At 47.5% G+C, this 26,035-nt stretch overlaps 7 protein-coding genes across 7 annotated transcripts; 5 read left to right on the top strand and 2 right to left on the bottom strand. All coding sequences in view use genetic code 12, as the record gives it.

Moving 5' to 3' along the window:
• Positions 1-711: 711 nt before the first annotated feature.
• Positions 712-6,838, bottom strand: DCK1 (guanine nucleotide exchange factor DCK1; the record flags this gene model as incomplete). The annotated part of the gene is made up of 2 exons (XM_025480406.1): positions 712-951; positions 1,196-6,838. 2 exons carry the CDS (start codon positions 6,836-6,838, stop codon positions 712-714), a joined length of 5,883 nt encoding a protein of 1,960 aa, XP_025334706.1.
• A 178-nt stretch (positions 6,839-7,016) lies between these two features.
• SSY1 (Ssy1p) lies at positions 7,017-9,518 on the bottom strand (the record flags this gene model as incomplete). The annotated part of the gene is made up of 1 exon (XM_025480405.1): positions 7,017-9,518. The coding sequence occupies one exon, from the start codon at positions 9,516-9,518 to the stop codon at positions 7,017-7,019; it is 2,502 nt and encodes an 833-aa protein (XP_025334705.1).
• Positions 9,519-11,375: 1,857 nt separating this feature from the next.
• Positions 11,376-13,065, top strand: CXQ87_001882 (uncharacterized protein; the record flags this gene model as incomplete). The annotated part of the gene is made up of 2 exons (XM_025480404.1): positions 11,376-12,620; positions 12,685-13,065. The coding sequence occupies 2 exons, from the start codon at positions 11,376-11,378 to the stop codon at positions 13,063-13,065; spliced, it is 1,626 nt and encodes a 541-aa protein (XP_025334704.1).
• A 1,479-nt stretch (positions 13,066-14,544) lies between these two features.
• PLB5 (Plb5p) lies at positions 14,545-16,704 on the top strand (the record flags this gene model as incomplete). The annotated part of the gene is made up of 1 exon (XM_025480403.1): positions 14,545-16,704. One exon carries the CDS (start codon positions 14,545-14,547, stop codon positions 16,702-16,704), a length of 2,160 nt encoding a protein of 719 aa, XP_025334703.1.
• A 471-nt stretch (positions 16,705-17,175) lies between these two features.
• On the top strand, positions 17,176-20,108 carry DIP2 (snoRNA-binding rRNA-processing protein; the record flags this gene model as incomplete). Its single annotated transcript, XM_025480402.1, has 2 exons — positions 17,176-17,665; positions 17,698-20,108. The coding sequence occupies 2 exons, from the start codon at positions 17,176-17,178 to the stop codon at positions 20,106-20,108; spliced, it is 2,901 nt and encodes a 966-aa protein (XP_025334702.1).
• Positions 20,109-21,625: 1,517 nt separating this feature from the next.
• On the top strand, positions 21,626-25,088 carry MED15 (Med15p; the record flags this gene model as incomplete). Its single annotated transcript, XM_025480401.1, has 2 exons — positions 21,626-22,246; positions 22,290-25,088. The coding sequence occupies 2 exons, from the start codon at positions 21,626-21,628 to the stop codon at positions 25,086-25,088; spliced, it is 3,420 nt and encodes a 1,139-aa protein (XP_025334701.1).
• A 456-nt stretch (positions 25,089-25,544) lies between these two features.
• LTP1 (tyrosine protein phosphatase) lies at positions 25,545-25,979 on the top strand (the record flags this gene model as incomplete). The annotated part of the gene is made up of 1 exon (XM_025480400.1): positions 25,545-25,979. The coding sequence occupies one exon, from the start codon at positions 25,545-25,547 to the stop codon at positions 25,977-25,979; it is 435 nt and encodes a 144-aa protein (XP_025334700.1).
• Positions 25,980-26,035: the final 56 nt, after the last annotated feature.

Here is a 26,035-nt window from a genome sequence, read left to right as displayed (position 1 = left end):
CTTACTACAGACGGCTAGTCTCCATTCGTTTTATTGAAATGCAACATCATCATAATATAGATTATTTTAACCACAAAAGCATCTCTACGTCCATAAGCTTGATCTATTGAAACCCTTTATTAAGAGGTCTGGTCGGTGGCTACTATGGTAACTGAGTTGACATTGTCAAATATCTCCTGGGACTAGTGAAATTTGGAGCAAGTAAATCGAAAAGCTCGATTAGGCTTATTTCGTTCCACAATGATCACCAGGAATTTGTTCCATGATAATCGAAGATTCTTCCTTGGTGGGTAGATCGGTACCTGCACCTCACTGACCAATGACATGCTACTAGATAGACATTACACGGGACGGGCCACTTTAGGTGGCAAAATGATCAAAATTTAGATAAGGGTAATAGATTTCAAGTGAAATTTGAGAGAATCGATCCAATACTGTGGTTTTTGAAATTGCGGAGAAAAGCACATCGTCTTGTCTAAAATCCGCAACAGTCAAATCAAGGTCAGACAAGCCAAATCGGCCACGACACGGAGAAAGAGAAGTTAAGTAGAAACAGTACGGAAGCTCCTGTTCCTCCAATCATTTGATATTAGCCGAGCCGTTCATCTTGCTCCGCATTCCTTGATGAGACAGCTCACACTGTAGACCTATACGGCCACTCTACAAAAACGCTTCCTTTCTTGTGACATTTATATTTACAGCGACGCCATCTTACAACTTCTGCTCTTCCTCGAAGATGTAGTTGACAGCCTGGCCCACGGTCTTGATCTCGTCCGAGATCTTGTCTGGGATCTCAATGTCGAACTCCTCCTCCAAGGCAACGAGAGCCTCGACAGTGTCCAAGGAGTCCAAGCCCAAGTCCTTCTGAAAGTCGGACTCGATGTTGATGTTGGATTCCTGAAGAGCAGCAACGGTCTTCAATGCCTCAAATGCTCTGGTGGTGACCTCCTCCTTGGTGATGGGGCAGCAGCGTAAAAACGGATTGGCTGCATGGCTCTGAAAGTTGGAGCCACAGAGACAGGGGCTCTCATGACAGGGGCACGGATGGCACGAGCGGCAAACTTGAACATGACAAATGAGGTTGTTTAGTAATTTGTAATGTAGGCGAGAAGTAAATTTTTAGCTGTGAGATTCCGCATAACATCCGTGCATCACCACCCACAAACCACCAAATCAACCTTCTTTAGTGGGCAACATTTCTCCAGTTAAGAGCAGTTCTTTTTTGCTTGGGGCCAGTTTGACTCGAAGAGAAACTGTTCAGAAGACTGGGGTCGGTGGAGTTGGATGGCGTGGAAGACAGCCTCGACAGTCTGCTCACAGAACGCTGTAAGGTAGATCCGTTCGTAGACGAAGTTCCCTGTCTGTCCGAGACTTGGCGGTCTCTAGTGTGCGTGTTGCTCGAAAAATCGTAACTTTGGGACTCGTAGTTCGTGTTAATTTTCAAGGCGGCAATCTCGTCCTTAAAGTTCAGCTTGAACGACTCCACCAATGCAGTCTGAGAGGCCCTCAAGGTGGGCAGGATCAACACTCCGTGGAGGTGCAAACATCTACTCAAGACCATGGTCAAGTCGTTGAAAGCATTACGCAAGAGTCTCACACTGTCTGCAAATTGAGGCTTGCCAGCGTAACGAGGATCCTCGAAAAATGCTCTGTACTGACCCACACCACCATTAACTGGTGCATCAACAGTACCAGCCAAGTGTCTGCTCAAATCACTCAACAAGGAGTGGTAATCGACCTTCTCTTTAATAGCAATGTTGATCATGCTCTCCAACTGCAGCATGTCGTCGTTCTTTGTCATGATAGATCTGATGGCGTTGTCCAAAGGCGACAATCTCACCACCTTCGAGTCCCTGATGTCACTTCTGTTCATCAAAGTGGGGAACGAGACACTTGTTTCGTAGGTGATTTCCTCAGTCCATAAGTCAAAAAGAGAAGTAGCTCCACTGAGTTTTTTGAGCGAAGAGAAGTACCTCAAGTTCTTGTTCCTGACATACTGTCTCACACCGATAGATGTATTGAGCAACTTGTCCGAAATCTCGTAAACAGGCTCCACGACGTTAATGTGCAAGTATCTTCCGGTCTGGTTTTTGCTTCTGAGTTCACGGGCTTGCTCGTCATCGGTAATGATTCTGGCACCAGGGTACATCTTCAACATTCTCTCGTGAACAGAAGTGATATGCTCGAATGGCTTGCCTTCCAAAATCTGATCCTTACCTCTGATATTGGCAGGGAATCCGGCACCAATGAAAGCGACTCTAAAGTAAGAAGGACTCAATTTATCAGAGGCCTCCAAATCCAAGTAAAGCTTAGCCAACTTGTTGTGAACAAAAGCAAAACTCTTCAAATCATAAGTGTGTTCATTGTAAGCGGCAAGAAGCTCGTTGTAGGTGTCAATGGCTCTTTCCAAACTGTTACCCTTTACGTAGTTGTGAGCAATCAATTTCACAATACTCTCCTTACGATCAAAAGAAGACTGTTCTGGGAACTTGGGCCTGTAAGATGGAGGCTGAATCAGGTAGTGGTCCCAACTATAAGTCGAAGACAAAAGCTCCAAACTCAATGCAGCTTGCACGTAGTCCTTCCTTCTGAGGTTGTCTTCGTACATCTGGTTGATGAAAGAGTGGAACAATTCGGGTCTGTTGGCCTGTTTCAAGTAAGCATTGATGTTCAACTTGTGGAATGTACGGTCGTCCTCAAACTCTGCACCCACAGGAACAGTGCTGAAGTCATTCAAGACAGCAATGAAGCCGGAGATATTGGAGATGAACTTCACCACTATAGGGTATGCAACGTCCTCACGATCCAAACGGATGGTAGTTTTCATTCTCTCAATTAGACTTGTCTGTTCAGGAACACCTGGCTTGTAAGCGTTTCTGTTGTAGATATTGTACAACCCTGTCAAGCACTCCTTTTCGACATCGACAATGGAGTTACTCAAGACATGCTCAGAAACCAAAATGGACCACAACATCTTGATACTCACGATCTGACAAGCTTGATTTCTTTGCAAAGCGAAAAGCATCAAGTCTTGCAACACTCCGTAGTCACTGTTGATGAACTCAACCTGGTATCCACCAAATTTAGTAAGGTTGAACCTCACCACGTCACCTTCTGTTGCATTCCAGGCCAAGGCATCCCAAACCTCGTTGGTGATATCAGCAATTCTGTCTCTCATATCGCCAGTGATCTGGTGACAAGCTTTTCTTGGAATGGTGGACAAATGCTCGATAGAAACTGGTTGCAAAGTAGCCAATTTCAACAAGGCCTTGAGATAACTACCCCAGATTGATCTATCAAACTGCTCGGGAGTTTCAATACTTGGAATGGCACTGGCCACCATCAAAGGTTTGAGCATTTCCAAGCACAGCAAACTGCTCTCTGCAATGGTACCATACAATGAGAGCCATTTGTCCTCAGGGAAGAATTTGCCTTGTCTCATAAGAGCAATAGCCTGCAAAACGGTGAGGACGTTTTCGTTCCAGCCATTCTTTGACAAGTACTTGGAAGAGTCAAAGAAGGAATCGTCTTCTAAACTCATGAAGTGGTTGAAACGCTCGTCGCATGTCACGGTCTTCTCGATCTGACAAACAAAGCAGATGATTGCAGCTAACTCCACAAGAATCTCAACCACAACCTCCTCAGGTACAACACTGTCAAGGAAAATCTCTTTGAATGGGTAGGTTGAGGGGAAGAGTGCAGTGAAAGCCTTCTTTGGCTCGAAATAGCTATGACTTCTGGTAAACTTGTTGAAACGAATGAAGGTTCTGGCCAAGGGGAAGATGAACTTCGACAAGGTCAAAGCAACTTGCTTGACATCGTCATTATCGAGATTTGAATACACCAAGGTACAGACACAGTTCATGATAGAACAAGCAAGTCTGGAGGCGTCCACGTCAATTGGGCCGAGGAAGATTTCCATACACCAAGTAACTGAACGAGAAACCAAGAACAGGAAATGGTTGATGTCACGAGACACCTTGCTGCTGAAAAGTCTGTAAATGACGAGCAATTTGGTCATCACGAAACGATGGTCCTTGAGGATGGCAGTTGTCTTCTTCTGGTTGATGCTTTCATCATCAACACCGAGCCCTCTGAAGCTGATGGAGTCGATAAATCTGACGACCAATGCCAACAATTTGAAATCTTCAAAGTCGGTCTCGTAAGCCATGACGAAATCCACCAACTCCATCACCAAAATCTGATCATTGATGAGGGCTGGGTTTTGGAGTTGAAGGAAGCGAGATGCACTAACAAAAAGCTTGTTGATATCCTCCAAATACTTTGTCTTATCAGAGACCTCGGAAACAGGGTCAAGTGCCAATCTGGTGAGCAAAACAAGGATACGACAAACAGATCTTGACATCGCATTCCAGTTGGACTCAGCAAGGCTGAATACTTCTGCCATCTTGTCCAACAAGAAAAGACCGAGTTTTGTAGACTTCTTGTAGTCCTCCAAGAAAGTGTCGAACATGAATAAGTACTGATCACGCTTACCGAAGTTGGTGTCGAGCAAATGCACCAAAGCCTTGAAGGTGGTGTTCAAGACGATTTCGTAGTTGAGCCCATCGTTGGCAGACAAACATTTGTCAATGATTTCAAACAAACGAGTCATGGATTCAGCGAAAAACTTGACCAACGAAGCAATGTCCAACTTACAGAAGTCAAGCAAAGTTTGGGTGAGATCGTTCAAACCCGCCTGAGTACCAACAAAGAAACGATTGTTTTGGAACAAGTTGTCAATGGCGATTTCGGTGTTGAAGACCTTACCGATGTATGTGGTGTGAATTTCAAGCTGGGCAAGTGTCTTCTTGGTGGAAAACGAAACGACATCCACGACCTGGGCACTTGGCTTGTTGAACTCCACTAAGCGGTTACCAGATTTGTACATGATGTCGGCATGACCAGCCAAAACACCGTTGATGTAAAAGGCGAGGTGGAGTGAGTCCAGTTTGGTGGGCTTGCGAGTCGAGTTCTTGAATGAGATACCATTGACTTTGACAATCTCACCAATAACCTCGTGAGTACAGACAGACACAAACTGCCACTTTGGCTTCTCGATCTGGTTCGAGGCCTTGGCAAAAGTAATGGAATCGTTGTTGGGAGCACTGACTTCGAAAGTCAATAAATCGTCTCTGTTCAATGGGTTGAGTAGAGTAACCTTGCCCATTTTGAGGTAGATACGCTCATAGTTCTCAGCAAGAGGATCGTAGAAAATAGGTTTGATCTTGGCGATTGGAGCTGTCTTCATCGAAGCATCGACCTTAGTGGAGTGGAAATTCTCCTCATCAGGCGAATCGTCAGTAAGCTGGTGTCTGAACTCCTTGACAGTCACGACCAACTTCTCAGCTCTTGGGTTCACGGCAATACCATGGTTGGAGCCCTTGATAATTCTGTCGACCAACTCACCCCAACCGTTGTTATCAATTCTGGAGGTATCAACGGTTCTCTTATGGGAAATATGAGAACCAAACAAGTTGATGGAGAACTGGTGCGATTCGCCAGAAGTCAAAGAGCCCAGATTTCTCGAGAAAATTCTGGTGATGTCGGTAACACCAGCAGCAACTCCCTTATTGATCCGCTCGATCTTGGCGCTTGCATCGTTGATCTGCAAGTCAAGCTGCTCGACTAAAACAGCGACCAAGTAGACCCTGTTGTTTTCCACCTCACTAGCGGGGATGTTTCTAAACAAAGCGGCACTGATCTTCTCCACGAAAACCAACTCATCGACAGTGTCTGTATGAACAGCGAATGCCTCTGTCAATCTTCTCTGGGTGTTTCTCACGTACATGTACGCAATCATTCCAGCGAATCCTGGAGGCTGGTACTGAGAAGAGCCACTCACCGACTTGAAGTCAACCAAAATGTGGGAGGGACTTCCGTGAGTAAGTTTCTTATTTGGAGTAGCATCGAGGATGTACTCGTCCCGCTTGTTATGAGCGTTGATTGGGAACTTAGGAAGCAAAGCACACAACTGCTGGTAGAGAGCCATGATCGATGGATTGGAGTTCCTTGAATCCAACAAATCACCCGTAAATGCATCTCTAGCCAAGATGGCCTTGTACCCATTGACGTCAGTGCCCTTGTTGTCCAAATCATAAGACTTGTCGTTGATTCTAGCGGCTTTGGAGGAGAGCTGCTTGGGGATGGAGCTCAACAAATGGTTAGCAGTTTCCTCAGTGAACTGGACCTCATTGCGGGTCAAATCGCCATGGGTCAATTTCACTCTGATTTCATCCAAGTCGTGGTAAAGCTGGGTGAGTTTCTGGAACAAACGGAACTCACCAATCGAGTACATGGCATAGAGGTGGGAGGTGAGCAAGTTCAAAGTGTATGTGATCTCCTCGACCAAGTCGTTGGCAAAAGTGAATGTTTCAAATGGCAAGGGAGGAGGTTGAACCTTTCTGCCTCCATTGGCACCATTAGCGATGTCTCCTGGATCACTGGTGGCAGTTTCGACATACTGTTCGGTTTCTCTCAAAGTAGGAGCCATGTTGTTGCTCTGATGGACATTATTGAAGTCATCAGCGGCATTGATCATGTTCAAAGGCACACGTTCAACCACCTTCATGTACTTCAAAGGGAACACCACGATCTTTCTGTTGAGACCAGGCAATTCGTCCAAGTTGACAGAAGTGATGGTGAAGTCACTGGGGAAAGGTCTGGTCAAGGAATAACCACGAGCCCATTTTGATTGCTTGGTTTCAAAAACGAAAACTTCATCACCAGGGTACAAGTTACGGAAATTGTCATTTTTCAAGTTGGGGTGCTTATCAAAGGGGAGAAACGGTTTGATAATACGACCGTGGAAAAACTCCTCGGTTGGAGTCCACGACATTGTTTATTGAATTGTTCTAAATTAAGGGGCCGAGGAAAAAGTAGACCGCTTATATAGAAATGGAGGTGGAAGTAGTTTCAGGCTTCAATGAGGCTAGACGAGGTGAGAAAAAGCGGCCCAGGCCTGCACCACTCTCAGGCACCAAATCGAGCATTACCGCTTTTGAATAATTGCGGCCTTAAGCCAAATGGCTAAGCACGCGACGGGGCCACTCTTTGTAGTTGCGGACATCATGCTCCTTTCCTCCGTCCCAAATGTAGATGTCGTGCTCCCTTCTGCCGGAGTCGTAGTCGAGTGCTTCCAAGCTGAGAATGCGCGTACCCTTAATGACCTTGTAGCCAAGATAAAGCACGGCCACGAGAATAAGGGTGCCGTAACTCGAGAAAAAGAACATGACATCCCATTGTCCGTCAAGAAAAACCACGTATCCCATGGCTAGGAGAATCACGGCAGACCCTATAAGCCCCACAATCGCACTGTACGGCTGAAGGGGCGACTTGTATGGGTAAGACTTGTCATTCCTGTCGATTATGTCGGGGCGCTTTCGTAAGCCGTAGTAGAATCTGATGAATGAAAGGCAGATTGCAAACCAGACAAAGACACCCGATGAGGAGATGACGCTGGTGAGGTTCTGGAAAACTAGCGTTGCCAGCTCTGACACACAGGTGTAGGCGAGGAGACCAAAGACAAAGGATAGAAGCACCGCATAGTAAGGGATACCGAAGCGGTTGCAATTCATCAAAATTGCGGGGGCCTTACGTTGGAGGGCTAATGAGTAGACGGTTCTGGAGGAAACGTACAACTGAGCGTTTCCGCACGATAAGGCAAAGAATACCAAGAAGCCGTTTTGAACGGCACTCCAGTTGCAGAGTCCCACACTCTGGAAGGCCACGGTCCATGGACTTTGTGAGCCGTTGGCAACACCTCCAATAACCTGCGATGGCAAATGGCAGTTGTTACCACCAACGTAACGCACAGCGTAATTATCGTCAAAAGTATTGGGGTTGACGCCAGTCGTGCCTGAGTAGTAACGCAAGAATCTGGGATCACCGGCGTAAATGTTTAGCGAGACAACAAAAACAGCAATGACGTAGAAAATGAGGATTCTCCAGAAAACTCTTCTCGTAGCCGAAGGCAATGCCTTTCTTGGGTTCTTTGCCTCACAGGCAGCGATACACACAATCTCTGTGCCACTATAGGAGTACGCTGCAATGACGATTGCGGTCAAGAGTGACATGAAACGACCAAGGTCGCCTCCTATACCCTCTGTTTCGGCCGACATTCCATCGTCTTGTAGGTCGAATGTTGGACGAAAGAGACCAAATATCAAATTGTGTTCCCAATCTGACGCCAGTCGGTCCCAATAAGTGAAGCCAACGGTGCCGTGATTTCCAAGCCCGCCACGGTTGATCACAATCATTACGATAATCATAATGAGGGTCACCACCATCTTAATCACACTCGACCAGTACTCGATCTCGCCAAACACCCTGACATCGAATAAGTTACTCAACAAGCAGAATAGCAAGAAGAGTGTGACAAAGCCCACGGTAGAGCCCCTACTTTGAGTAATCTCCAAATCAGGGAAGTAGCTTAGTAGAATCACGGCTGCCACTACCTCACCTGCTAGCCCTAAGGCGAAACTAAGGAAATATAGCCACCCTGTGGTGAAGCCAAACGCCTCATCCACGAAACGGGAGTTCAATCCGGAAACACCGTCGACGACGGAAACAAAAGTGACCATCTCACAAAAGCTCACAAGTGTGGCTAGCACTATCACTCCAACTATGATGAAAGCAAGAGTAGTACCAAAGCCGCCTGCGATCGTGAAAGCCTTGCCGCAGTTCAAAAACAACCCAACTCCAAGGGTGCCTCCAAAAGATATCATCTGTAAGTGTCGTACTTCGAGCTTACGCTCAAGAAAGCGCCCACTATGTTCACCACTAGAGCTAGTTTCCAAGTTGTCGCCTGCGACCCGTAGCTCGGAAACGTCAGAGTCATTCTGGATTCTCTTCTCTCTGTCGGTATTATTATTCCATGGCGCCTTAAACTTGAAGCCTACCTTCAGAGGTGTGCTGGTAGACTCGTCATTTCCAAACGAGTAAAAATTATTCTCTAGATCGGACGGCTGCACGATCGAGAGCATGTTCTCATCCTGCTTGAGCTTGTTCTGTCGGAGTTGCTGCAGAATGTAATCGTTGAGCTCTGCCCTTTTCACATACTGGGAGAAGTCATCTAGAGCGGAAAGCTCAAACACAGATGCGCTATCCTGGGGACCAGCCCGAGCAATATCCTCGTACATGTCGAGGTACTTGAACTTCTTGTTTTTTGGATCCTTGGCCACGTACTCTGTACTCGCTTGCTGTCGTAGTTTTGTCATCTTATCTAGAATGGTATCACTGAGACTTACCCCAGATTCAGGAGACCCGAGATCGACCTCGTCGTCCTGGTCAGTAAACTCCATAGAGGTATAGCTCTGTGGCTGAGCCTGAAATAGCTCGTGAGGACTGCCCATATCCATCGACAGTTCCATTTCGCTTGGGGCGTCATGTTTCATATTTGTGTCAGCAGATCTGGTTTCCTGAGAATAACGATGATGTCGCAGTCGTAGGGAAGGAAATAAGCCTGGTTTATATGAGGATCCTTGCGACAGCTTCGAGGCCGCCGAGGATTCAGGCATGGTGTGGGTATACAGATCTGGTGATTTGAGTAGTAGGTCAGATAATAGCCCAGTGCGCACCGTGATGGTGGACGAGATAGGAAATCACCAAGACCGGTGATTGAATATGGAAGATGAGGTGGAGAAGAGTGATTTATGAAATGTGATGGATTCGAGTTAATAGAGGATATACGGAGGCTTTTGTTCGAGTTCCTAAGTTAACGAAGGTAGACCCTGACTTCAGTCGAGACATGGCTTGTAGATCAGCCTCACTAGTTGTTCGAGAGTAAGATCGAAGAGCACACTTACATCAGAGACGGATCTCCTAGTATTTGTTAAAGGGAGACTCGGGACTAGGGATCCTATTTGCCAAACTTCCTCTCATCTTGTCGCCAGTCGTATCACTCAAGTCGGGTTGTCTCACCCCTGGCTGTATAATCCAAGCTTGGGCCAGCCAATACCCAAACTTCTCTCTTTAAACCGCTTCTATGAACTCACAGAAACTGCTTAAAGAGATGCGTCAGGAACCGAGTAGTGCAATGGTAACGACACTGTGGGGCCAGGTGTGAGCAAGCCCAACAGGCCCGACCCCGAATTTTCCAAAAATCACAAAATATTGTTTTGTCATCAATGATGACGTCTCAGCTGTTACACTGAGAAGAACAGATACTACACTTGATCTAAGCCAAATGGCAAAGAGATTTAATTCGAAAAGTTTGGGTGGCAGGGTGCGCGCTCCTTATATAGTCTGGAGGTCGCTGGCCGGGTAACCTCTTCTCTTCATGCATGCTTGCGACATTTTGCAGCCAGGTTAGATGCAAGGGCTGTCTTCGTCCCTTTCAAGAATAAGCTAACTTGGAAAAAAATTATGAAGCCTGACTATAAGGAATCTGTATTCTAACCCAGCCATAGTCGTTTGTGTCGCGAAATCTTGCCATGGTTCCGAAACTCAACGCCATGAAGATATGTACCAGTAAGTGCTGTACAGTAAAATAAAGTTCAAATGCCGAAGTCGCCGCTAGATGCCTGGAACCCCTAAACACCGTTCCATGAAAATAAGCTGAAACGTCTCTAAGTCTTTCATATAAAAAAACTTCAAGTCTTTTTTGTTGACGGGCTCATCGAGCGGCTGCAACAGTAACATAGTGGCAAACCGCATGAGATGCGTACAAGATATATTTAGTGAGCTGAGGAATCTGAGCTCATCTCGGCCTAGAACTCTACCCTAGTATTTGGGACAGTGGCATCTTTCGCAGTACAAAGAATAACTGCCTAGTTTAATGGAAAAGTATTCAATCTCTGAAAAACCAAACCTTATTCCCTCTTCATAAAACCTAACTTGTTTCTAAATTGTCCATAGAAACCTTGCTAAATTGTACCATTCTGAAAGCCAAGAGTTGTGGCAATTGATGGTCACATTTAGTCCACCGTGCTTCACAACTTCAAACGCTAACCTGCTAATTGTATTAATCTTACCTCATTTCATTACCCTCCTTTCATCTTCCTGTTCCCCTATTGTCCTTTCCATTAGCGACTAGTTTGCAGCCAAGCGTTATTAGACCCCACTTCCCATGCAGAACTCTTGTCTCAACATTCCACTAAATATAGCTACACCCCTCCTCATACATGAAAAATTCCAAGTCCAGTACATTTTTCATGTACGATAGCTTCTGCTGGAACACCATGGAAGAGCGCCGAGAGTGAGGGAAGATTCGATGTATGTGGTGTACGGGTGTTCTCGCTTGAGATGTCTGGACGTCGCGCTCAAAGCGGCAAACGCATGCGCCGCACGCCTCATCGCATATCTACCACAGCAATTTTTTCAGCTATAAGAGCTGCACCGTTTCTCAATTTTTCAGATCCACGTTTTTTAGCCAAATGTATTACAAACCAAGATACAACAGAAAATCACACAGAGCTGCCGGTCGCAGCAGACCGGCCAGACCCCACCACAGGGGCCACAGAGGCAGAAGATATTCTGGCTACCACTACCCACAGCCTTCTAACTCCAAGGTCTACATCGAAGAACCAGAGACCGAAGAGGAGGAGGAGAGTGGAAGCGAATACGACGTTTCTCCTGAGGACGAGGTGTACGAATTCGGCCTTGACGACAACTCCGACAACGAATACGCAGATGTCGTCTACGACGATGAGTCTGACTTTGACACCGAGTCTGAGTCCGATGGCAAAGAAGAAGTTTTCATCATCGCCAACGACGATGTTGTCGACATCAACGACATCTTGGCCGAGGACGCCTTGAACTACATGGAAGCTGAGGGTGCTCTCAGAGACGTCAACGATGACTTGGTCCGTTACTACGACCTGGACTCCGAGTCTTCCGACTCTGACTTGAGCTCTGAGGTTTCTGAGGCCTCCGACGACGACAGCGAAATTGACGTTGAGCTCGATTCTGAAATTGAGGACCTCCAAAAGACTCTCTACCTTTTGTCTGGTGAGGCTGACGATGACAGCGTTACCGACCTTGAAATCGACACTGGTGATGAGTTGGAGGATGTCAGACAAACTTTTGCTGACGAGCTCGACTCCAGCGACGAAGAGGATGTTTCCGACTTGCTGAGCGACTCGGACGACGACGTCTTCTTCGAAGTTGGTTCCGACTACGACTCTTCTGACGATGAATCCTCTGACGACGACATTGCCGTGGACGAGTACTTGTCCGACTCCGACAGCTCAGACTCGGACTCTTCCGACGACGAAGGCATCACAATCTACAGGCATAGATTCGACTTGCCAGACCGTTACGACAGCGACAACGACTCTACCGATGAGGAGTTGGCACTTTACCAGCCTGAGCAGAAATACCTCTTGGCTAACGACCTGGATGACGAATTTGACGTGATTGACTTGACCAAAGACCTTAAAGACTCCAAGGACTGCGAGGTTCTTGAGCTTGACGACAACACCTACAAGTTAAACCTCAGGTTGCCATCCTTGATCAAGGAGGACCTCAAGATCGACTTTTCCAAGGCCAAGAACGAGTTGGTGATCACGGGAAAGTTTAGCTTTACTGGCGAAGAGTCTGAGGAGTCTGACGTCGAAGAAGAGGTTTCCGAGGTTGACAAAATAGCCGAGGCTCTTGAAGCTGAGGAGCCAGAGGCCAAGGTTGCTGAGGCTGCTGAGAACGATGAGGATGAAGAAGATGAGGAATACGAGAGTGCTGACTCAGAGCTGGAGCTGGAGCTCGAGCTCTGAGTCCGACTCCTCTGACTCTGAATCATCCGATTCCGATTCCGATTCCGATTCCTCCTCTTCCTCTTCAAGCTCCTCCGAGTCTGAGTCTGACTCTGATGAGGAGGTCGTCGAGGATGCACAGGACCTTATCAAGGATTTCCAGAACCAGGAGATCCAGTTCGAGAAGCACTTTGTCTTCGACAAGATCATCAAGGCTGACGAGATCCAGGCCAAGTTCTTGGCTAACGGTGAGTTGGAGATGATCCTCCCAAACGAAGGTGTTGAGGTTAACCAGGACACCGACAAGATTGCCATTACCATTGAGTCCGCCGATGAGGCTGCTGAGCCTGCCGAGGACGTTGCTATGGAGGAGTAATTTTACTCATGCTGTACAATAGATAGACAGCCCGAGAGGCTTGCATTGCCATATGGAAGGACCCAGTCCGCCAAAGGAGAACCAGCGTTGGTTCGCATATAGACCTTGCAACCATATGATGTATACGATAATAGAGTGACGACATGTCATGATGACTATCACCTCTCTGAACTAGATTGATTTCAGACAAAATGCAAACAGAAAACACTAAGAAAAAAATTGTTGTTGAAAAAGAGAAAAGAAGAAAAAAAGCGTATATGTGTTGCAATAGATGTGTATACCACACTGACGTCATTGTAGATAAGCGAGCGGCGAAGCCTGTAGGTTGGAGTAGATACTACTTTTAATGATTGAGGACCTCACAACTGGTTTCACATACAAGCAATTGAACCTTTGGAGAATTGCAATTGCAATTAGAATAACGGAAATTCACAAAATCCACGAGATGCACGCAATCTAATATTCCGCTCTTTCACAAATCCAGACTCGTATCGAACCCTACGTCCAACAATGCCCCAACTTACCTAGCAGCACTTCGACGCCTCAAACTGCCCCTATCATCCAATTAAAGAATTGTCTTTACCAAAAACCATTTTACGACTAGCAATATGAAATTGCCAATTGTGAGGATTACTTCAGAATCGGTAAGCCAAGAGGTATTTACAGACTAGACAAGACTCAAACGCATTGTTTGCGCCCCACCAGAAACTCAGCTGGAAAAACACCGTCGGAAGGCCGTATGCCCGAAAGAGAAGGCGGAGCCTATTGTTACACTACACCCAAGTCCATGAAGCTAATAGCCAACCCACCCACTCCAAACCTCCTCATGCATGTATCCGGTAGTCCTTCCCACTAACCTTGCTAAATCTCGTATATGGCACGTAGACCTCGATCCCCTGCTTGCTCCTTGATCTGAGACAGCAACAGCCTACAAACACTATATCCACACAAGCTGACTGCACGGCGTCTATTTGCATCACCAGCAACAACTCAAGCCTCGAGACCCTTAGAGCCTATTTCGGGAGCGCAAACCGCCTAATCGATCTACAAAAATGGAGCCAAAATGCGCGGGATTTTGGTAATGGAGCAAGCAGTGTTGGTGAATATGGAGAAAAAGGACTGAAAAATGAAAAAATCAGCAATCTACAGCGGGGTGGGAAGCTCGCACGATAGTTAAACCACGCAGAAAAAAGTACGTAAAAAAGGAGTTCGGGGCTTTTCGAAAAATAGCGTAAACGAGCTCAGCCGTGTTTTCACATTGTGGCCGCAAATTCCTCATTGACAAATATTTCTTGCGCTTGGGCCCTGGCTGTGCGATGGGTAATTCCAAACAAGAAAACTTCCGAATCTGGGGAACATTTCGCAGCCACCGTCTATGCTGTATAAATAGCCCTCGCCGCAGCAGCAACATCGCTTTTTACTGGATTTGGACTGGGCCTGGTTTATAAAACCGGTCGAACATCAGCTTTCAACACCTTAATGCGTTTGGCTTACACTATAGCGCTTCTAGCGACTGCCCAAGCCATCTGGCCCTTTGGCGATTCGGATGAGTCTTCCTCTGTGAGCTCCTCAGAGAGCAGCACATCATCATCTACTTCCTCCAGCTCCAGCTCATCTTCGAGCTCATCCAGCTCATCTTCAGAAACAACCACTGAGGAGTCTTCCACATCGACTTTTGGTGTGGCCACAACAGAAACAAGCACAGGCGGTGGTCTCGAGTATGCACCCAAACAAACGCTGTGTCCCGACTACGATATTGTCAGAAACGCATCTCTGCTTAACGAGGCAGAGTCAAAGTACATTCTGAACCGTCAGGCAATCACCAACGAGAACTTGGTTGATTTTCTCGAGAATGTTGCTCAGCTTCATGATTTCGATGCCCAGGACTTTATCGACAGCAACAAGGATACCCACAATATCTCCATCGGCTTGGCCTTCAGTGGAGGCGGCTACAGAGCCATGCTTTGTGGAGCAGGCCAGCTTTTGGCGCTCGACAACAGGTACAAGGAGTCTGAACTGCGAGGACTTGGCGGTCTTCTACAGAGTTCTACCTACTTGACTGGTCTTTCCGGTGGAAGTTGGCTTTTGGGTACGCTTATTCTCAATGACTGGATCTCTGTGGGTGATATTCTTGAGGAGGATAGCGGCATCTGGGACCTTTCCGATTCGATTTTCAACCCTAACGGTTTGAATGTGATTCGTAACATCCGTTACTACAATGCCCTTCGTGAAGCGTTGGACAGAAAATCCGACTTTGGCTTCGCTACTTCTCTCACTGACGTCTGGGGCCGTGCTTTGTCCATGCAATTTTTCAACGAGGATGACGTCCCAAGAGGTGGTGAAAACATGACCTGGTCTGGTATCCAAGAGAGGGATAGCTACAAGAACCATCTGATGCCTTACCCAATTATTGTCGCAAACGGACGTAACCCCAACACGATAATCATCAACGAGAACTCCACCGTCTACGAGATTTCCCCTAACGAGTTGGGTACGTGGGATCCTAGTGTCCGCAGTTTTGTTAACCTTAAGTATATGGGAACCAAGCTCGAGGGCGGCAAGCCCAACACCTCAGAGTGTATATCCCATTTTGACAATGCCGGATTCATGATGGGTACCCTGTCGTCCCTTTTCAACCAAGGTCTTCTTCGTTTACCAAACTCCGACATTAATTGGGCGCTCAAGAGAATTATTCAAATGATCTTGCTGCCTTTGCTGAAGAATGAAGTCGACATTGCCGTGCACGAACCTAATCCCTTCTATTTATCCGAGTACGGTAACTCCGACGAGATCTTGAATGACTCCAGCTTGCATTTAGTTGACGGTGGTGAGGATCAGCAAAATGTGCCTCTCTACCCACTTATTCAAAAAACCAGAAACGTTGATGTGATCTTCGGGTTTGACAATTCCGCTGACACTGACCTTAACTGGCCTAACGGTACATCCTTTGTTCACACTTTCCAAAGACAATTTGCCAAGCAGGGCCATGGTACTCCATTCCCATTCGTCCCCTCCAGTCAGGAGTTCCTCAGAGGTGGTCTCAATGAAAGACCAGTGTTCTTTGGCTGTGATGCCAGAAACTTGTCTGACTTGGTCGCATGGCATGACTCTGAGTACAATGTCACCGACGTTCCATTGGTCATCTACATTCCTAATAGTCCTTACTCTCATGAGACGAATACCAGTACTTATGATATGAGCTACGACCACGATGAGAAACTCAATCTCATTCAGAACGGTTTCGAGGTTTCGTCCAGAGGAAACTTCAGTGAAGATAGAGAGTGGCCTACTTGTGTTGGATGTGCAATCATCCGTAGACAACAGGAGCGTCTCGGCAAGAAGCAATCAGTGGAATGTCAGAGGTGTTTCGAGAGATACTGCTGGACAGGGGACATCGAAGACACGCCTCAGCTGAGCATCGGCTCTGCCGTTTCTGGAGCAGCCTTCAAGACTGACGACAAAGGAACCTCCAACACGGTCGAATCCTCTACATTGACTGCTGATCAAACTTCTTCCTCTGAATCTGCAAGTGAGACTGCTTCTGAAAGTGGTAGTTCATCCAAGGGGGGAAGCGCTCCCGTGATGATGGAGCTTGGAAGTATGACGGTCGCTGGTCTCGCGGCACTTTTAATTCTTTAGAAAATGTTTTATAGAAAACAAAGCTACCAGTATTATCAGAATTAACAGTATGGAATGCGTAGATGTGCATTTTTTCGCAGCCATGGTCGAGATCTTCAGAGGGCATCAGTTACAAACTTAGGAAAAAGGTTTCAGACTGGGAAGTAAAAAAGAATTGATTGAAGATTTGTGAGCTTCTTAAATAATTGCAAACTTCATTATTCCGTGGGTTTTGTATCACAATATTTCCCACTTTGCTGAAGCAAATCACTACCATTGGGGCTCACACCTACAAGAAGCATCTGAAAGCAAATCCTAAACAACAGCATAAAAATATTCATCACTTATAATCAGAAAAATAAGATCTCAACCCTCCTTCGACTCTGTAGGTCCTATAAATGAGTGCCCATCGCCAGAGATCACGTGCCTCATCGGGTCCTCACTAGTTCTGAAAAACTATAGAGACCTCATCTCAAAAAGCACATACCCAAAATGGTCAAATCCTACGACCGTTACGAGCAGGATGCCTGCTTTGGTGTCATTGGCGGCACATCCAATACGTTATGGCTCCCGCCTGCCCCTACCCAGTCGTCAAAGTCCGTGGGACGTGCTGTACTGGGAGGTCTAGAAGAGATCTTGATTTGGGACATCAAAACCGGAGAACTCATGACCAGATTGAAAGATGGTTTGACTCCAGGTGCTTCGAATGCCCCTACATCTTCTCCACCAGCCACTGTTGTCGCTTTGGCCTTCCACGAACCCACAAATATTATAGCAGCTGGACACAGTGATGGTAGTATCAAGGTATGGGACTTGACTTCAGGTTCCGTCATGGTGACCTTTTCTGGCCATCGCTCATCCATCAGCGTTTTGCAATTTGACAGAACGGGAACAAGAGTCATTTCAGGCTCGGCTGACTCCTCCATTATTATGTGGGATTTGGTTGGTGAAGAAGGCTTGTTCAAGTTGAAGGGCCACAAGAGTCAGATTACCGGCATTTCATTCTTGAGCGAGAACCCGAGAAAAAACAGGACGACGAGTTCGAAGACTACATTGTTTCTGTGTCCAAGGACGGTTTAGTTAAATTGTGGGACACATCTTCAAGACAGTGTGTGGAAACCCACTTGGCCCACTCTGGAGAATGTTGGTCTCTTGGCCTCAATTCTCTCCAGGACATGCTCATAACATGCGGCAGCAAAGACCAGGTGAAGGTCTGGGAATTGGACTTATCCAAGGAAGACGGCCAAAAAATCACCAGTAAGGGCGAGTTTGAAAAGCAGAGCAAAGGCAGATGCACCAATATTGAGTTCACAACCATCAAAGACTCTTCCAGCGCCTACGAGGTTTTCTATCTCCAGAATGCCGACAGAACGACGGAGATCTACAGAATACGGTCTGCTGAAGAAATCAAAAAGGGTATCGCCAAGAGAACCAAGCGTCTCACCGGAAAAGGCCTTGACGAGGACGAAATCCTTCAGTCCCTCCGTGAATCTGAAATCAGCATGCTCATCACGCCCTTGACCACGGTCAGAACAATCTCCAAAATCAAGTCGTGCGTGTGGGTCCAGTCCTCCAGAAAGAAGATGGACTTACTTATATCATTGACAAACAACAGCATCGAATATCATAGCATTGCGCTCCCTGAGCAGATCAGGAAAGCTCAGGTCGGGGAGCTCCACTCCGTCAAGGTTCATGCCATTGACCATCAGGGTCACCGAACTGACATCAGGGCCATGGATCTTTCTGAAGATAACCGTCTTTTGGCTACCGCCTCAAATGGCGAACTCAAGATCTGGAACGCCAAAACAGAAAACGTTTTACGTACATTCACGCTTGAAAGCGGCTACGCCTTGTGCTGTAAGTTCCTTCCTGGTGGCACATTGGTTGTTGTTGGGTACAAGAACGGTGATCTTGAGCTCTACGATCTCGCATCCTCATCATTAATAGACAGAGTCGAAAGAGCCCATGAGAACCAATCTGTGGTTGTGAACGGAAAAGCCGACGATAACCGCTCGGCTATCTGGTCTATGGACCTCACGCCAGACGGGAAGACATTAATTACGGGAGGAAACGATAAGACAGTGAAGTTCTGGAACATCAAGGTCAGCCAGGAGTTGGTCGCTGGTACGGGTAACACTGTCTCCACATTGAAGCTCCAACATACCCAGACACTTGAATTGCCAGAGGAGGTTTTGTGTGTGAGAGTTTCACCAGACTCTCGTTTACTTGCCGTTTCGTTGTTGAACAACAACGTTCAAGTTGTGTTTATGGACTCTTTGAAATTGTTCCTCACTCTTTACGGCCACAAGTTGCCTGTGCTTTCCATCGATATCTCGCATGACAGCAAAATTATCATCACTTCCTCCGCAGACAAGAACATCAAGATCTGGGGTTTGGACTTTGGTGACTGCCACCGCTCCATCTTTGGTCATCAGGACTCCATCATGAACGTTCGTTTCATTCCAGAAAGTCACAACTTTTTCTCGTCCGGCAAGGACGGTATGATCAAGTACTGGGATGGTGACAAGTTCCAGTGTATTCAGAAGCTTCCTGCTCACCAGAGCGAAGTATGGGCTCTCTGTGTCAGTCGAAGCGGTACATTTGTCGTTTCCACTTCACATGACCATTCCATCAGAATATGGAGTGCCACGAACGACCAGGTGTTCTTGGAAGAAGAGCGTGAGAAGGAGATGGACGAGCTTTACGAGAATGAGGTTTTGGACTCTTTGGAGGCCGTGGATACGAAAGGTGGAAAAGCTGAAGACGACGATGAAGAGGAGGGTGATGGTGTTGAGCAGGTGACCAAGCAAACGACGGAAACTCTCAAGGCTGGTGAAAAGCTCATGGAGGCTCTAGATATCGGTATTGAGGATTTGGACGCTACCGAGGCATACGAGTTGCAATTGCAGCAATTCAAATCCAAGAAGCCCGGTGTGATGAACCCACAAAAACCCACGCCCCACTCCATCTTGCTTGCCTTTGGTGTCACTGGAAGCGAGTATGTGCTCAACACCATGACCAAGATCAGAGCAGCCCAGATCGAAGATGCGCTTCTTGTGATGCCGTTCTCCTACGTTCTCAAGCTTCTCCGTTTCATTGAGATCTGGACCAACAAGGACAACATCACGAAGAACCTTGTGAACCTCCAGTTGATCTGCAAGGTGCTCTTTTTCGTGGTGAGGACCAACTCCAAAGAGCTCACAAATCAGCGTGATCCAAAGATCAAGACGCATCTTTTGAAGGTGAAGGAGCAGCTTCGAGGCGAATTGGCCACGGCGTCGAACCAGCTTGGTTACAATACGCAAGGGTTGGTGTTCAAACGCAACCAGTGGAAGCTTGAGCACGAGACAGAGTTTATTGATGAGGCTGAGCAGAGAGAGCATGAAGAGAAGCGTGCGGTGAAGAGAACCTTTGCCACTGTTTAAAAAACGGACATTGGCCTCTGGCTGTATAGGATTTAGAGATTGATAAATATAGAACAGGTCTCGAGGCGTTGGGGAGAGCAGACAATGGTGGGGAGGGCCGATCTAGAGGCCGGCAGGTGGGGCAGTAACATAGAAAAATAACAAGTTGTTTTGGAAGAAGAATTCGAGAAATTCCGGCGTTTTTGTTCCAATAGGCTAAATGTATCGTTTAGCTGGCTGAGTCTACGTCAAATGCGTGCAAACGAGAGACGCACAATCAAGTGAGGCAGCCATGCGCCATTGACGCCACATTAGGCAACCCGCCAGGCAGTGGTCACAATTGGGGGATTTTCAAAAGCTCTTCAACCATGAATTTGCAAACTCTATTTTCAAAAGTTTTCTCAAAAGTGCAACAAAAGTCGACTTGAAACCACCTCGCCCTCCCCGGTTCCGCTCCGTTTCGCAGCCATACCCAAGAAACACCATGCCGCGCTATTGTCCACCAACAATGGATGCTCGACAAGTCCCCTGCTCAAATAGGAAGACCAGGTTCCCGGAGATGTAGGTGGCACATTTGGGCGGATGAGGCAGGCTCGGCCGAATGAACCAATGGGGCAGCGTGAAGCCAAATGGTAGGGTAATTTCGCGGAGGCCGGCGAGAAAAAAGCTTGATTCGTTTTGATGAGAAATGGCCCGTTGAAGTAGGCGAGAATGCGAGCGGAATGCCAGTCCAGAGAAAGGGCGCCGATTTCGCTGATTTTCAAATAAATGGAAGTTCAAGTTAAGTTTTTCTTTTTGACTCGACTAAGCTGTTTTTTTTTTTTTTTTTTTTTTTTTTTGTTTGTTTTCTGCCCAGCATTCTCGACGCCGCAGTCCTATGGTGCCATGGTCGTCCGAGGCCGGTTGCAAAATCGTGCGTCAGAGCACGGCTGCTGATCTGGGTCCCCGGGCCATCTCGAGAAAACGCAACCGATTGAAACGAAAATCAAGAAGGAGATATGTTTTAGAGGAGGCCAGGAAAATGTAATATTGTGGTTATTTCAAAATTCGTGTGTGTCACTCCTCTGCTCGGCGATCAAAAACGGCAGGAGAAGTGGAGAATGACGCTGCACCCAAGGCAGTCCGAGTACCAGGGTCCACCAACGATCCAGAGAAACTGCAAGAAGTTTTCCCAAAATCTTGCAAAACCTGCCTCTTTTATAATCTCTTTTTCTGTCTTTTTTTATTAAATTCCCCCCTGGTCACCCCGTCCGGTTGTCAATGGGTGCAAGCCCGGTAGGCAGATAGTGGGGCACACCTGGACCTCCGCTCCGCCCGCAACCCACCCCCCAGTAGAAAAGAAGACACATTTGGAATTCTGAAAATCCAACTTGTTTTTCGTAAAATTCGCCTCACCCCGAACACAATTATCCCATTTTCGCCAAATCCACCCCCTGGCTTTGTTACCCCCGCCCACCTCTGCATCCGCAGACCTGCTACACCTGAACCGCCAGTGCGAATCCATTTTTTCTAACCCTTGCTAAACTCGGGCCAGCATCATGAACAACATGGCAGCGCCGATGGGCGGCACGTGGCACCTGGAGCAGAATCCAGACGAAAGACAGAAAGTCATTCTGATCGTTATGCAAACGCTCAGGGATTTACAAGGCGCTAACTACAACGAGGCCGGAGCCTCCAAACTGGCCCATGAGTTCGAGAAGTACGTTTTCCTGAAGGCCGCTTCTAGGGACGAGTATCTCACGGCCATCAAGCAGAAGGTCCACCAGATGAGAGGCTCCTTGCGCAATCTGGGCCAGCAGCCCCAGAGCCAGCTCCCGAATCAGACGAATCAGGGCAACCAGGCCATCAACAGACAGGCTTTCCAGGCTAGACAGCAGCAGGCCAAACAGGCTCAAGCTCAACAGGCCCAGCAGGCCCAGCAGGCTCAACAGGCCCAGCAAGCTCAGCAGGCCCAGATGGGCATGGGCATGAACAACGACATGAACTTTTTCCCTCAGAACCAGATGATGAGGAACGGCATGATGAACCAGGGCATGTCCCGGCCAAGCTCCCAGATGGGGATGCAGAACAACAGCGTGGGTTCCCAGGCCTCGGCGACGAACACCGGATCTGCTGCCTCCTCGGCCCGGCTTCGGCTCCTTCTGGGAACAACGCTACAGGTGGAAGACCCAGCTTGACGTCCCAACAGATGCAGCAGCTCAGCACCATGATCAAAAACGTACCCATCCCACCTCCTCTCCTCAACAAGATCCCCAACTTGCCCCGAACGTCAACACCTGGGCACGGATTTTCGAGCTTGCTCAGAACAAGGCGATTCCGCCTGCCAGTGTGCCTGCGATCAAGGAGATTCACAACGCCCATCTTCTGATAGTCATGCAGCAGCACCAGCACAGACTTGCTCAGCGCCGTGTGAGCTCTAACGGCGGGCAGAACGCCGACCAGAACATCAACAGCATGAACAACATGAATGGCATGAACAACAGACAGTCCCAGGGCCAGATGAACATGCAAAACCAACGCATGCAGCAACAGCAGCAACAGCAGCCAGCGTTCAAGAACAACAAACCTCAAGGTGGCCAGAACATGCAGCTCAATATGGGAATGCAAAGGCCTCAGTCTCAGCAGAACCAGCAGCAGCAGAACCAGCAGAGTTCTATGATGAAGCAGCAAAACCAGCAGCAGCAGCAACAACAACTGCAGCAGCAAAACCAGCAGGTTCAGAGTAACAACAACTTGGGCATGGCCAACCAGGCTGGTGGTCAGCAGCAGGCTGCTCCCATGAAGATGCCCAATTTTCAGATCACCCCTCAGGACATGATGGACTACCAGGCTGATGCGCTTGCCTACTTGAGCAGGGCTCAACAAGAAGGCAAGATTCCCCCCAATTTGGACAACGCTGGCAAGCAAAACTTCATCCGCAAGTTCATCTACCATCTGAAGGCTAATGCGTTCAAGAACGAACAGGCAAAGGCAAACAAGGCTGCTGGTCAAATGAATATGGCTCCGCAACATCCACAGCGCACCCCTCAGCAGCTGCTGATGCAAATGGGCAACGTGAACCAGGGCGGGTTCCCTCAGCAGCAGTACCAGCAACAACAGCAGCTCAATCAGAACCAGCAGCAACAACCTCCTCAGTCTCAGCAGCAGCCAATGGGAGGAATGCAGCAGGGTATGGGTCAACCTCAGCAGTCTCCTATGATGGGTAACATGCAACAGCCAAACGCTTCGCAAATGATGAACCAGGGTGCTAACCAGACGATGTTCTCTCCTGTAATGCAGCAGAAGGCGCCAATGCAGGGATCTCAGGCCAACATGGGTAACATGGCAGGACAGCAGAACCAGGCTAGAAGGCCAATGGGTGTTCCTCCCATCACTGACGAGATGAAGATGAAGTTGAAATCTCTTTTTGATGAGGTAGCACGCAGTGACAACCACAATCTCAGCAATCATTCGAATACCTTAACTGACTCTGACAAGTTCCGTTTCAAGGAGCTCATGACGAAGATAAGCCAGCAGTATGGTACTGTTGACCATGTCCTCACATACTACTACGTTTTACACCGAGACCTCAATGGAACCAAGAAGCTAATACAGATGAAGTTCATGACCAAGAATATCATCGAAGGTTTCCAGAAGGGTCTCTACCTTGCTCGTCCAGAATTGCTTGAGAAGGTGGTCCAGTACTTCCAGAGATACTTTGATTCGGTCAAGAAAGAGCTTGCAGCTCGCAGGCAGCAGCAGCAACAGCAGCAACCTCAAAAGTTGGACCAGACAACTAATCAGATGTCTCCTGCTCAGCAGCGCCCTGCTATGAACCAACCAGCAGCTCAAGTTCCGAATCAGCGTCCTCTCTCTGCCATGCAACCTATGCAACAGGGTGACCAACGTTTCATGCCTCAAAATGTGCCTCAAAGCGCCCATCAAAACTTTGGTCCTCCAGGTATGGGTCAAATGCCTATGGGTCAGAACATGAGTCCTCAACAGCAGCATCAGCAGCCACCTCAGCAGCCACCTCAGCAGCCAGTTCCTCAAGCGCAGCAGCAGATGGCTAATCAAAGAGTCCCGCAACAACAGACGCAACAGCAGTTTGCACGTAATGCCACTTATGGCCAAATCGCTCAGGGCCAGCCAGACTGGCTGAAGGCTGTTAATGCTCAGCAGAGAGGTGCCAATATCTCTCCTATGCCTGTTGCGCAGAACACTTCGCCGCAGATGCAAACACAAACGGCTCCTAAGGCGGCTGCAAAACCTGCAAAGAAGACTAGCACTAGTGGCGCCGCTGGAAGAAGAAAATCCACAAAAGCTGCCGGTACAATGCCTACTCCAGGAAACTCAGCACCAACGCCAGCTACATTGGCTAATGCCATCAAGACCCCTAATAGCATGCCAACGCCTCAAGTCATTCAAAGCAACAGCAATAAGGGCACGCCGACTGATGTCTCTCCTCATAGTGATAACAAGGGCAACAACGTGATGGGTAAGGAGCCAAATGTTGGAGATGTATTTGGTGGAAACCAAGTCGACTCCAAGTTGGATTCTAGAAGGGAGCTCTCGAAGACAAACCCCGAGCAGTTCTTCTTCGCCGCATTGTCTAATCTTCTCGAAACGGACAAGGCTGAAGGTACAAACGGTACTAAGGCTGCTAATACGGACAACACTAAGTCTCCTCTTTCTCCCAACTCGGTCGAGTGGACCTGCAATGTGAAGCCTGAGGCTATCACCTCTGCTTTTCGCCAAGTTGATTTTATTAAAGAGCTTACCAACATGGAAGTGTTGGAGGAGTGTGCCAAATTGGTCGAGAGAGATGCTATCAAGAAGGAACAGGAAGCCTCAAATTCCAAGAAACGAGAGCGTGAGGAGCCTGACGACATTGATATGTTGTTTGACGACGCAGATACTAAGAAAGTCAAGACGGAAGACTTTGACCGGTACATGTACGAGCCGGTTGACTTTGATGATTGGAAGCAATGGCTTACTGGGTTGCAGCAGACCAAGGTGTAATTGGTGGTGCTAGATATTGGAATAATAAAATGACTGTTACAAGGAGGTAGGATATTTAAATGTATAATCGATATGATCAATGAGATTAATTAAAAATTGTAGTGTTCCGATACTATTGATACTGTTTAGAGATTCTCATTACTATTATTGAGATGCACCAGCCACGGCACCGGCCAACAATGTATGAAGACAATTAGCATCTAATTCTGAAATCCTTCATATGACAGGACCTAACTAGCCTTACCTTGAAATACATCACAGCTTATGCTGCAAATCGAATCACCTGCACACATACAGCACACTATCTCAGACTATCACCGTTCTTCAACTACTTGCTTATGGGGTCCGACAAGAAAATCTCCGTCGCCTTCGTGTGTCTCGGCAACATGTATGTTTCAATTCCACAAAACCAAAAAATCAGTCCAACATTGACTAACATTTAGCTGCCGTTCGCCTATGGCTGAGGCTGTCTTCAAGCACAAAGTCAAAGAACTTGGCTACAGTGACCACTTTAAACTCATTGACTCGTATGGAACCAGCGGCTGGCACGTCGGCGACAGTCCAGACTCCAGATCAGCTGCCACGTGTCGTAAGAATGGAGTTCCTGTGAATCACTCTGGGCAGCAAATTTCAGTTAGAGATTTCGCCAAATTCGACTATGTGATCGGCATGGACGAGTCAAACAAAGAGGACTTGATGTTCATGAAACCCTCTGACAGCAAAGCACGTGTAGCTTTGTTTGGTGAGTGGAAGACTGACCCCCAGTTCAAGACTATCGTGCTGGACCCATACTATGGCGGTAGAGAAGGCTTCGAAGTCAACTTTAGACAGATCTCACACTTTTCTGAAGAGTTCTTGAAACAGGAAATTGGAGAAAAGAACAAGATCTGAGATTAGATTATGGAAATAGAAAAAGTTGCGTGTTTGAATCGGTTTAGAGTAGCAAG

This window comes from Candidozyma duobushaemuli, assembly GCF_002926085.2.
Source record: "Candidozyma duobushaemuli strain B09383 chromosome Unknown B_B09383, whole genome shotgun sequence".
In the NCBI taxonomy this organism is placed as follows: Eukaryota; Fungi; Ascomycota; class Pichiomycetes; order Serinales; family Metschnikowiaceae; genus Candidozyma; species Candidozyma duobushaemuli.
Note: the sequence above shows the minus strand (reverse complement) of the source record. Positions and strands in the feature narration are given on the sequence as shown.